The sequence below is a fragment of the Mustela nigripes genome, chromosome 8, assembly GCF_022355385.1.
Source record: "Mustela nigripes isolate SB6536 chromosome 8, MUSNIG.SB6536, whole genome shotgun sequence".
In the NCBI taxonomy this organism is placed as follows: domain Eukaryota; kingdom Metazoa; phylum Chordata; class Mammalia; order Carnivora; family Mustelidae; genus Mustela; species Mustela nigripes.
In genome coordinates, this window is record NC_081564.1 from 15,396,042 (window position 1) to 15,408,917 (window position 12,876).

General features: G+C 43.4%; 1 protein-coding gene across 7 annotated transcripts in view; it reads right to left on the bottom strand.

Annotated features, from left to right (window-relative positions):
• Window positions 1-12,876, bottom strand: part of CIT (citron rho-interacting serine/threonine kinase) — a 166,940-nt gene that overhangs the window by 103,579 nt on the left and 50,485 nt on the right. For all 7 annotated transcript variants that reach the window (XM_059408549.1, XM_059408554.1, XM_059408553.1 and 4 more), the window contains exon 10: window positions 200-383. In XM_059408549.1, coding sequence (XP_059264532.1) covers window positions 200-383 — 184 coding nt within the window. The remainder of the gene's footprint in view (window positions 1-199; window positions 384-12,876) is intronic.

The window sequence follows — 12,876 nt, forward strand, 5'->3', positions numbered from 1 at the left end:
ACACAGCAAAATGAGAATATGAACCATCTACCCCACCAAAGCCCAGACAGGTAAATTGCTTCCCAAATGCAGGTTGATTAACAGCTTCCCTTCACTGCACTGCCCCCCACCACCACCCACCCACCACCACCACCACCACCTTTGGGCTCTCTATGCCTCACATCAGTACAGGTCCTTAGAAAGTCAAATCTTCACTTACTCAGATCTACCAAGAATCCCCAGTGCCTTGCTATACGAAAACCCCACAAACGGCAGTTCTTCGCCCGAGAAACCTGAGAGGTTCAGCTGGCACGGAGAGGATGAAACCCACGAATTCTTCTCTGGTTCATCAAAATTGGAGGTGTCATCATCAGACTTGAGGGTGGGAACGAAGGGGGGAGGAGCTGGTTGGAGAAAAACAAGAAGAGAGGGAGAGAAAAATTCAGACGGATTCAACACTGTTGCGGAGAAAATCGTCCTACTCCTTCAGCCTTAGCGATGGCACTGCAGCGCCTGCTTTCAATCTAGCTCACACAGGCAGACCTCGGCTCTTACAGCAACAAGAGATTAACCCCTTCTCTGCCAACATGGCCACCAACTGGCAGACAGGCTGCCTTCCCCGTTGGGGTAAACTGAAGGAGAAACTCAAACAGGTCACTTGATGGTACGAAAGCACTTTGGGGAACTCGTGGGAGCCAGCTGCTCCTTCCTGATATTTCCAGAACACTTCGACAGAGCATCAGGCTGGCTCGTGCCAGAGTGCCAACCAACGCACACCTATGTATTTCCTCCTCTGGACAGCTCCAGATCATTAATATTTAATGTTAGTCACTGAAATAAGATGGCATGTCTGCATTTCATGGATTAAGCGGGATGACAGGAAGGAGCAGGAAAGAGGACCTGGGAGGTATGTAACTCATGTTAGGATAGCACTGCAGTCTGGCTCATTCATAGCCAGAAGAGTGTGCTCAAAGCTCTTACCAACCACTTTTTTTTTTTTTTTAGTTCATTATCCCTCCTCCCCACCTCAATCATGCCGCCCAAATCCACCGCAGTTTAATCAGCATAATGAAACACCAGCCAAATAAAGTTCTTCCCGATGATTTACAGCATCCCAGCGCACTGATGGTGTAAATGCACCGATGGCCGTATGCGTCCTACCTCGTTAAGGCATGACTCCGGGCTAGGAGCATCTTACATCTTCTCCACTTTCTGCAGACCTACTACACTCTCTCGGTCAGGGAGGAGGACACTCGGCCATCAGTCACCAGGAGGCTGCCCATTGTGGTGGGCTCCAGGGGGTGTAGCGGGCCAGAAGCGTTGCCATGGCTGCAGGCTGAGGCGTCCGTCTGTGGCGAGCCGGCCAGTGGAGTTGGCGAGCCGGGCATCACAGCCCCCGCAGTGCAGGCTTCATGCTCCCCACTCGGTGCGTGTTCTGGCTTTAACCCCACCTGGCCACCTGCGTGGCAGGGGCCACTGCTGAGCCAAGTGACAGAGCAGCATGAGTCACTGCCGGAGCTCGCTACAGCGCCCCCTAGGACCGTTGTCGCAGCCGGTCACAGTCCAGGCTTCCTTTTTAACTCTTTGTTTTCTGAACTAAGCTGTGCACCAGATAGGAGCAGCAGTCTGGTCTCTGCTTACTGGCTCAAAAGAATCTGGCTATTTGCAAAGTACCCCGGTGACAACCACATCCAAGCGGCCACACTGGGGAGTGAATGGAGAGGTGAAGGGGTGGTGTGGGGGAGGGGGAAAGGAAGACACAAGGAGGAGGTCTGGCTGCTCCTGGGAGGTACAAAGGAGCATTCACAGAGCTTCAGGTGCACGGAGATGAGGTGAGAGACTGAAAACATAAAATGCACTACCAGAAATTCATTTAACACCTCTAAGCTCTCAAGAGAATTTAAATCTTTCCTGGTAGGATCAGAATCTACTTTCTTAATACTTTAAAAATTAGCTGATGGAAAGAAAAATTACACATCCCATGTGTACTTCCACCAACATAGCTTCAAATCCAATTGATTTCAATTACCCAATACTTCCTTCAAGAAAAAAAAATTAATGGAAATCATATTTTATAAGAATCAGAAAGAGAAGTTTTCCATCTCAAAAAACTCAGATAAAGACTGAGAAAATGTATGGAAATTCACAGATGATATGAATATGGAAGCATTATGACTGACAGCACATTACTTTGGAATCTGAGTGGGTTCAAATCCCAACTCTACCACTTACCATCAGCTCTGTGACTTTGGGAAAGTCACGTAACCTCTCTGAGCCTCATTTTCAACACAGAGATAACTTCCTCAAAGGGCTGTTGGGAGGTTTAAAAAAAAAAAATCTATACAAAGTGCTTAACATATTCCTTAGCACACAGTAAACACTGTATAAAAATCACCTATTATTGTTATTCCTCACATGAGATCCATGTTTCCGACTGATCCTGCAGTTAGTGAAGACTAGTGAGATACAGCCCAATCTGTGTTGAATATTCTTCTTTCGTGCTCAAAGCAGGCACACACTCCTGTGGATGTTTGTATTTATCATATCATCTCCTTTCTAGCAGAAGTTTAATTCTCTTTCCACTATATACTAATTTATCTTTGGAAGACTAAAATAGAATCCCATTTCTGAGTGAGGAGTATGATTAATATAGGGGTAGGAGCCACTCTCTGTGAAAGAATTATGATTTAGAAATTCTGTACTATAAAATAAGATTTCTCTTGAAAACTCCATCATGCTGAAAGCTAGCCCATATGGTCGAGATTAGAAAAAGAGCCAGACAATCTTCAATAGAAGGAAGGAGAAATCAACATGAAATACACCAGCTGGTAACAGGTGAGATAGTCACAGGATGGAACAAAAGCCAGGGATATAAACCTCTAGACAAGTAGTCAGTTGAGTACAACAGGAAAGTCTGAAAAGAAGGGCTTATGGGAGCACCTGAGTGGCTCAGTCAGTTAAGTGTCTGATTCAATCGGCTCAGGCCCTGATTTCAGGGTTATGAGATTGAGCCCTGCATTGGGCTCCACACTCAGTCAGAAGTCTGCTTAAGAGTCTCTCCCTCAGCCCATCTCCCTGCTCACAATCTCTCTCTTTCTTTCTGAAATAAATCAATCTTTACCCCCCCCCCAAAAAAGGACTTATATGGGCCATATCTGTGCAGAAAAAGAGCCATAGCCTCAAGCCAAAAAGAAATGGGCAAACTGGAAACTCTCTACCACCAGAAAATGACAAGGATGCTCACATTTGGCCAGGACCCTTTAGTGGGAAAAAAACAGCCAGAGATTAAGACTATAATCCCAGCTAGCATGTCTGCATTTATAGTATCCTGTATAGGGTAGGAACTACAAAACAAGAAATCAACATCAATACTGGCCCAGGATCACTGAGCCCTTAGGGCCCTGGCAGACACAAAAGGAGAACATCTTATGGAAGCATTTTCACAATCCAGGACACACAGGACAGACAAAGCAACAGACACACACACACACCCAGTCCCTACTAGAAATCAGTTCACCAAAAAAAAAAGTAAAAACCAGGAACTATACATAACGAAGAAAAAGAAACCACCCAAACTACACGGAGGATCATCATCATATAAAAGAAATGGGAAAATGAGCCTTCCAAAAACTGCAGATAAGGGGCACCTGGTTGGCTCAGTGGGTTAAGCCCCTGCCTTTGGCTCAGGTCATGATCTCAGGGTCCTGGGATCGAGCCCCGCATCAGGCTCTCTGCTCAGGGGAGCCTGCTTCCCTGCCTCTCTCTCTGCCTGCCTCTCTGCCTACTGTACTTCTCTCTCAGTCAAATAAATAAATAAAATCTTCAAAAACAAAATAAAAAATCTGCAGATAAAAGAACAATCTAAAATGGGCCATAAAATAATTTGATTTAGTATCAAGGTAAATGAGTAGAAACTCTAATAAAAGAATAGAATACTCTGGAAAAAGGACCACACACATTTAAAAGGAACCAGACAGAACTTTAAAAATGAAAAGCATTGTTACTGAATTTGAAGTTTAAAACTCACTGGGTACATTAAATAGAATATTAGACACAGCCAAAGAGAAAATTAGTGAGGCGGCAGTTAGATATGAAGAAATCATATAGAACCATACTTCTCAAAGTGTGATCTGTAGACTGGCAGCATCAGCATCACCTGGGAGTTGGTTAGAAATACAGAATCTCTGGGGCACCTGAATGGCTCAGTGGGTTAAGCATCTGCCTTTAGCTCAGGTCATGATCTGAGAGTCCTGGGATCGAGCCCGGCTTTGGACTCCCTGCTCAGTAGGGAGTCTGCTTCTCCCTCTCTCTCTGCCCCTCTCCCCACCTGTGCTCGCTCTCAAATAAATACAATTCAAAAAAAAAAGAAGAAGAAGAAGAAGAAATACAGAAATCTGGCTCTGTCCCCCATCCACTGAATCAGAACCTGCGTTAAAATGAGATGTGCAGTTGGAGAAGTGCTCATGTGGAATGCAGCATAGAGACAAAGAGACCAGACATGAGAGGTCAGGAAACAAAAAATTAGAAGGTTCAATACATATCTTAACAGGTGCACCAGAGAGAGTAAACTAGCTTAAAATCTGGATGTCATATTTTGAAAGGACTATGTGAAACTTAGTCAAATCCAAGATTATGATATGTGGCCACATCTATCTTTGGGGGCTAATTCTCCTCCTTCTTATAACTTATGGAAAATATTCCTTTTCTGACCCTCACAAAATTTAATTTTCCTGGGGCAGCTTGGATGGCCCAGTCAGCTGAGCAGCCGACTCTCGGTTTCGGCTCAGGTCATGATCTCACAACTGTGGATCGAGCGCCACGTCGGGCTCTGCACTCAGCGCGGAGTCTGCTTCAAATTCTCTTTCCATCGCCCTCCTGCTCAATCTCTCTTTCTCTCTCAAATAAATAAAATCTTTTTAAAAAACATAATTTTTCTTCTTTACAAAAGGTATTAATAAGTCGTTGGATTTCAGTCTATGTTGCTGGATATACATGATATACCTGGGAACATAGCACAGTGCCAAGCACACTGTAGGCACACAATAAATATTTGCTAAACAGATGTGTAGAAGATGACTCTTGAAAAGAGAGCACCTAGCACAATAAAGGCGACGAAGAAACTGCTCGATGTTTGAGTTAAATGAAGAGGCTTTAAAAGTGGAGATTGTTCTGTCTGAAAAATATGTTAATGAGTGCCTTTATTAATATTTTCTGATACAGTATTATGAAATCATCTCACCCCCTATACCCACCACGTTCAATAATGACAAATCAGAAGTCATATATTAAGATCTACTGTTCATTGGCAAAAACCATTAAGAAAAACAAGAAAATTAAAAAAAAAAAAGAAGAAGAAGAAGAAAGAAAGAAAAACAAGAAAATCTTTTCCTATGTATTTTTTTAAAAATAAATCAGCCTGTGCTTAAGGTCACATTAGGGCACATTCCCCATAGCGGCAAGGGCTATGCAAGCAGGTTCTGGAGTGTTTCCTGCCCCCCTCCCCCCCCGCCATCCCCAATCATAAGATAGATGGCAGAACAAGGTTTTCAGAAACAAAGAGCTATTTTAGGAGCTTTAGTTAATCTCTCTCCTATAAATTCTATCTTTTCTTTAATTCTGACATTCATTAGAAGATTTTGGGGGGAAAAACACAGTGCCTTCAAATTAAAAAAAAAAAAAAACAACAACAACGGCAAAAAAGGAAAGGAGAAGCAACTGGATTTGTCCTCTTGGCCCTACTTATCTCTGACATGTTCCACTGACATGTTCCATTTACCCCATCCCACTTTTAATTTTTCAGCATACCACACAAACGTTGATATTACAAACATAAAAGATTTTCTAATTTTGGTATAGTGTTTATCGCCCGCCTTCCCCACTGGAACACGAAGTCCGTGAGGGGGAAGATGATGCCATGTTCACCATTACACCCCTAACACCTGGCTGTCCTTAGTCAATGTTTAGCATCTATTCTGTTAAAGGAATGAATGAATAACAAAAACCTTGGATGTGTGATAATTTCTTAAACCTAATGGACTATTTCATGCAATGTGCCACTTTAGGAGACCTAGAGTACCCGATTTAGTCATGAGGAATTGGCACATTAAAACACAAGTACGACAACAAAAAGCTGAGCCTAGATATAGCTCATAAAACCCCTATGATTTTTAATCATCACTGTGAGTTACAGACACCGGTGCTGAGTCGCGTGTGGCAGAAACGCAAGATGAATAAAAGCCAACACAGTGTCATAAAGGATAAAGGCACATAAATAAATATTGTGTAATGATATAATGAATCGGGACTGTGCCTGGAACACAGTGGGCATCCGATATTAAATCAAAAACATTTTCGGCTTCATTCTGTCTACCATGATGTCCTGTACCTTAAAAAAAAAAAAAAAAAATTACTTAATCCAATGTCATGTTCAAACCTAAAAGGAAGACAGCCAGAAAAGTAGCCATCCTCCAGTTCCTTAAACTCTGAAGCAACCAATGTGATCGCACTTATCCATGGTACAAAGGTAGGACTGCAAAGTAGGTGAAGAGGAGGCTATTTACGTCATCTAGAGGTCAAGGTGTGGGTGTGAAAAGCAGAGATACATAAATGGAATGCCAGTAAGTCCTGCCAAAGAGGACACGGTGAGTTTTGTGTGTTCCTGTGGGAAAGTGTCACAGAGGTGATTGAATGTCAAGAGTTGGATATCTTGGCCGGCTGGAGTGGGGAAGAGTACCACTTTAGGAAAGCCACAGAGCAACAGCCCGAGAGAGCCGTGGGTAATGAGGCTGGGAAGGAAGCGAAAGAGAAATCTTGGCCGGACCTTGAAGTGGGGGATCCCTGGATTGAATTGATGAAAGGAATTATTAGAATTTTAGAGCCCTGGGTTGGTGTCAGTGCTGGAGACCACGGCTGCAGGAGCGATGACTGGAAGAAGTCAATGCTAGAGACCTCTAAAAAACAGGTCTATGATAGTCAATGCGACAAATTCTACAGTAAGGAAGCAATAATGGAAACAGAGAGGATGTGGATCAACAGGAGGCAGGCTATGGAAAGAAGGGGAAAATTGTGACAACTGACACAAGAGCAGAGCTTTTAGGAACATAAGTGACCAGCTCTTAGGATGGGAATAGCTCCGAGAGAAAGAGGTTGCAATTGGAGGAAGAGCAAAAGATCCAGGATCAGAGAGATCCTGGGAATGAACCAATAGAATAGGTTAGGGGATAGGCAAATACAGCCAGTTACTAAGTATACGTAAATAATCCAGGCCATTGGAACAGATTCTATTCCCCAGAGCCTCAGGCAAGTTCTTTACTTTCTCCCTCTGGGTAGGAATTGATCAGGTATAGCTCCTCCAAACAACACGTTGTGTAAGAAATACAAAAAGAAGAAAAACTAGACCCAGTTTCTTTTTTTTTTTTTTTTTAAGATTTTGTTTATTTATTTGGCAGAGAGGCAGGCAGAGAGAGAGAGAAAGGGAAGCAGGCTCGCAGAGAGCCCGACGTAGGGCTCGATTCCAGGACCCTGGGATCACAACCTGAGCGGAAGGCAGAGGCTTTAACCCACTGAGCTACCTAGGCGCCCTAGATCCAGTTTCTGATTGACTTAAGTAAATAATATATTCCCCCATGCCTTTGCTTCCCAAAAGAGTCATAAAGAGCCTTTAAGGTGATGCTGATTTGGCCAGTGATCAATTTTTACAATGGTGTCTTCAAAGGAGATGAATAAGGAAGTTAGCATCACTCAAGTGTGCTTTAATCAATCAATCTCAAGGACACTAGGGTCTGGCTGCCAATGGCTAAAGGCAGGCACCTTCCCTCTCTGGTGGCAGATTCGAGATCTCAGCGGAGTTGTGCGCTCGGTCTGAATCTCGCCATTCTCAAAAGCCATGTTCCTCCTACCAGGCGGCTTGGCATCAAGCCTTTGGCAAATGACTGACGTTTTCACACAGATTTATACTTTGAGATGTGCTTTCTCTCAATTCTGCCTCGTACTTGAACCAGACTTCTAGTAGTATAGCTTTACTTTGTCTGCCCCCCTCCCTCCGGGTCTGGGTCCTCAGCAAAGCTGCAAAACACCTACAAGAGCTGGAAACACTCCGAAGAGAGAATCCTTTCCAACCACAACTAGTCATGACGGCCAGGTTAGGTCTGGATGTAGCCAGTGTGGGGCCCAGGTGGAGGCCCCCCGAACATACTTAAACAACAGTGAAGAAGCTAGTTCCTCAGCGTCCATTCCCTAGGACTGGTCTGCTCCTTCCCCCTTGAATTACCTCCACCCAAGAACACATCACATTACACTCGTTCTTTGCTGCCCTCAGGAACGTTGTAGCATCCTTTACTCCAACATTTTCAAATGTATTTTTAAATATTATAAAATATAAAATATTAAAATATTCCACACGCACAGAAGTAGAGAGGTGGTAAAATGAACTCCCACACGCCCCTTCCCCAGCTTCAAAAACAAGCAACTCCCATCCCATTCCAATCCCTTCCTGCCTTGTTCGCGCGTTTGTTGATTATTAAAAGCAGAGCCCAGCGCTCGTATTGTTTCACCCAAAACTACTGCAAGAGATAACTGTAAGCAGCATTTCTCAACTGTGGCACCAGGGACATGTGGGAGGGGAGAGTGCTCTGCTGTAGGGGGCTGTCATGGGTCTTCTGGGTCATTTAGCAGTATCACTGACCTCTCCCCAACAGATGGCAACAATACCTCAAGTCATGACAACCAAAAATGTCTCCCGACATTGCTAAATGTCCCAGGGGGGGGGGGGGGGGCAAAATCACCCCCAGTTGAGAACCGATGCTCTAACAGATAAGATCTTCCAAAACACTATTACCACAATACCTTCATCACATCCAACAAAATTAATAATAACTCCATAACATTATCTAACACCGTATTTGTGTTTGATTTCTCCAGTGGTCCCCAGAATGTCTCTTTACAGTTGCTTTCATCTCAGTCAGGATCTAACTAAGATTTACAAGCTGATTTGGTTGGTGTGTCTCTTAATTTGTGACAATGATTTTCTTTTATAGTCATTTATTGGGGGGCACCTGGGTGGCTCAGTGGGTTAAGCCTGTGCCTTCAGCTCTGGTCTTGATCTCAGGGACCTGGGATCAAGCCCCACATCAGGCTCCCTGCTCCGTGGGAAGCCTGCTTCTCCCTCTCCCGCTTCTCCTGCTTGTATTCCCTCTCTCACTATCTCAATCTCTCTGTCAAAATAAAATCTTAAAAAAAAAATTACTTTTTTTAAAAAAGTGATTTATTGGCCTAAGAAACTGGATCACATGTCTGTAGAACTTCCTACATTCTGGACTTGGGTGAGTGAGTGTATTCTCGTGACATCATTTAACATGTTTCTCTGTCCCCCATGTTTCCAATTAACTAACCAGCAGTTCAGCGAGGGCATTCCTTACATTCATATTCCGTTCTTATGGCAAGAATACTTCCCAGTATTCTGGATATGTTGTCTCCTTAATGCATGACATGTCTGCTTGTCTCCCATCCTGTGATGTTCAGAATGATCCATGGGTTCCAATGACATCAGCCTGATGCCTCCACCATAAAGTTCTCCCATCTTTCACTTAAAGGTTTACAACCATTGATAAGCATTGCCATGGGCCATTATTTCATGAAGGGCTGCAAAATGGTGGTTTTCTCATTTTACCACTCCTTCTACATTTATTAGCACATCAACAATTTGGTTACCCTGAAATACAGTTCAAATAGGAGGGCAAAACAAATGCTTGGTTCTTTCCCTATATTTAGGAACATTCAGAGTAATGACCTGGGGGCCCTTAGAACCGCCAGAAATGACCGGTGAGATTTCTTTTTGAGTTATCATTAAGAACTCATAAGTTGTTAGATATTTGTGGTTTTTCAAGCCACTGTGGTCTTTTTGGTGTTCATACTGTCCCATCTCAGACAACGAGAAGCCCCTCTATACTAGATATTTTTGCCAGAAAAGTCAAATCAGAATCTATTTTTAGCTTTTGGAACTACCTTCCAGTTTACAGGGGCCAAAAGAACAAGCACCACCAACATCCCCTACTAAGGAAGTGAAGAGACAAAAGTGGGGGTATTCTGTAAGCCAATGACCGTACTTCCCCATCAAGCCAATGGCACAGAAAAAAACAATATACATGTAGATATGTGCGTATATATGTTTGTGTGTATGTACACACATATATTTTTAATTTAAAAAATTTAACCTTATCTCCATTGCTGACTATAATCCAAGCTTTGAGTGACTTTGAATCCAACTACTAGGGGTATTGGCAAGATGCAGAGGAACTGGATCACTCATTCATTGTTGGTGAAAATATAAAATGGTACAACCACTCTAAGAAAGTTTGGCAATCTCTCAAAAAGGGAAGCATACCCCTATCACACCATCCAGCCATTCCACTCCAAGGTACTTACCCAAGAGAAAGGAATGCGTATGTCTGTAGACTTGTACACAAATGTTCATAGAAGCTTTATTTCAAATAACCAAAAACTGGAAACAACCCAGACGTCTATCAACAGAGGACTGGACAAACTGTGGTATAGCCATACAACAAACTACTTCTTAGCAGTAAAAAGGAACGGACTAGGACACATGCCACGACATGGGAAGAATCTCACATTGATTACGCTGAATGAGAGCTGGGCAAAATAAGTACCCCTTGCATGACTTAATTTATATAAAGTTTAGAAAATATAAGCTAAACTACAGTGACAAAAGGCCAATCAGTCGTTGCCTGGGGACAAAGGAAGGAGTGGGCAAGGGTATTGGGAAAGGGCTTCAAAGGGACATGAAGAAACTTCTGGGGATGATGGACATGTCCATGCTCTTAAGTGTCATGATGCTTCACGGGTGTAGCAACACTTAAACTGTGCACTTAAAATACATGTGCTCATTATACATCTATTATTCCTCAATAAAGCTCTTTCCAACCATTAGGAAGTGCGAATATTTGGTCTCCCTCCTTCCCTGGTCTGCAGAGCCTCCAGTCAGGCTCCTTTGCCCCATGATGTGAAAGCACTGACCAAACACACCAAGCCTCACCCATCTGCTCACTCCTCCCCCAAGAAGAAGGAGTTAATGTGACTCATCAGAGCTGGACATCACCGGGCGAGGTTTTATTGGAAGGCAGGGTTACTGTGCCTGGAAAGCAAAGATCCAAGCTTAACACTTCCTGTTTCACCACCTATGTCCAGACTTGGCAGGAACTCAGTTAACTGATCGCTTTCATCCTTCTCTTTTTTTCCTTCCTCTGTCCCACCGTGACAAAGCGGCTCTGCCCATGAGGGAAGACCCTCCGTTCTTCTCTGGGAGGATGGGTAAATGTCCTGGAGCCCCGCATCAAGGGTTATCGAGTACTTGCTTCACCAGGAATAAAGCAGATATTTTCATCCACATCTGGCTATCAGTTCCTTGTGTGTATCCTTTGTCAGAAGTCTGAAGGACAGGAAGAGTGGGCCTTATACCCCAAACTGCCAATGCTGTACAATGAATCTTTTTCTTTCCATCACCACGGAGCAACAGAGTTGGTCACATTTATTTTCTCTGAAGTGAGACACTGGACATTGTTTCCAGACCCTTGGTTGTGAACCACCTGGACCTTCTGCTCTTTGTCCTTTGGCTTCTTAATCTCTTTCGACTCCTGCCAGCCACCTTCCTAGTCCTATCCAAGCTTCACACTCAGAAAATGAGCGTAAATGCAATTGCCACACTTCATAGAATTGACTGGAAAGTTGGGTCCTGAATATAGTTCCAGATGTTTAATATAATTCTGAATCTCTGGCCAAATCATTTCCCATGTTTGCTTGGTTATAAAAGGTTTTGGGGCAAGTGGGAATTTAAGGGTCAAGGACTCCAATTTATGGGCTTTCTAGAAAAACCTATTCCCCACCTTCCCCCAGGAAAAGCATTAATTTATCTCATCTAGAACTGATTTTACTAAACTAAAATTTAGCATCGCACTGTCGGCTTACACTAAGAGGCACTATAGGAAGCAGTCATAGGGGAAGTGCAAAAGGGTGGCCCAGTCAGTTGAGCATCTGACTACTGACCAGTACAGAATCAATACAATCAGTACAATTACCCCAGGTCATGACCTCCTCAGAGTTGTGGGATTGAGCCCCATGTCAGGCTCCACACTCAGAGGGGAGTTTGCTTGAGATTCTCTCCCTCACCCTTTCCCTACCCCCAACAAAGCTCTCTCTAAAATAAATAAATAAATCTTAAAAAAAAAAAAAAAAAAAAGGCGGCAGCGGCAGCAGCACTCATATGGAAATCTCCAGAATACATATGGGAGGAATGAGGTCCACAATATCACAAGGAGGTCTCATTTAAGGGGAACCCAGTGATGAAATTCCTCGGGGCTTGGTATCCAGAAAATCAAGTCTTTTCTGAGCAAACCAGTCTGGATTTTTTTTTTCTCATGGGACTGAGGCTCTCCTACAGTTGACCCTTGAACAACATGGGTTTGAACTGCGGGGGTCTACTTACACATGATTTTTTTCAATAATTCAGCACAGTACCACAAATGTACTTTCCCTTCTTAACGATGTTCTTAATAACATTTTCTTTTCTCTATTTTACTTTATTGTACGAATACAGTATGTAATACATGTAGCATGCAACATATATTACTCAACTGTTTACATCATCAGTAAGGCTCCTAGTCAACAGTAGGCTGTGAGAAACTTTGGGGGAGTCAAAAGTTATGCACAGATTTTTGACTATGCAGGGGTCAGTGCTCCTAACCCCCATGTTGTTCAAGGGTCATCTGTCACTGTTCATATTTTCCTTTTCGCTTTGGCCGCTAGGAGGCTAAGAGTCCCAAAACTGTCCTTGTCCAGCAACCTGACCGGCACTTCTTTGCTTTTACCTTTAACCCTGACTTGTAT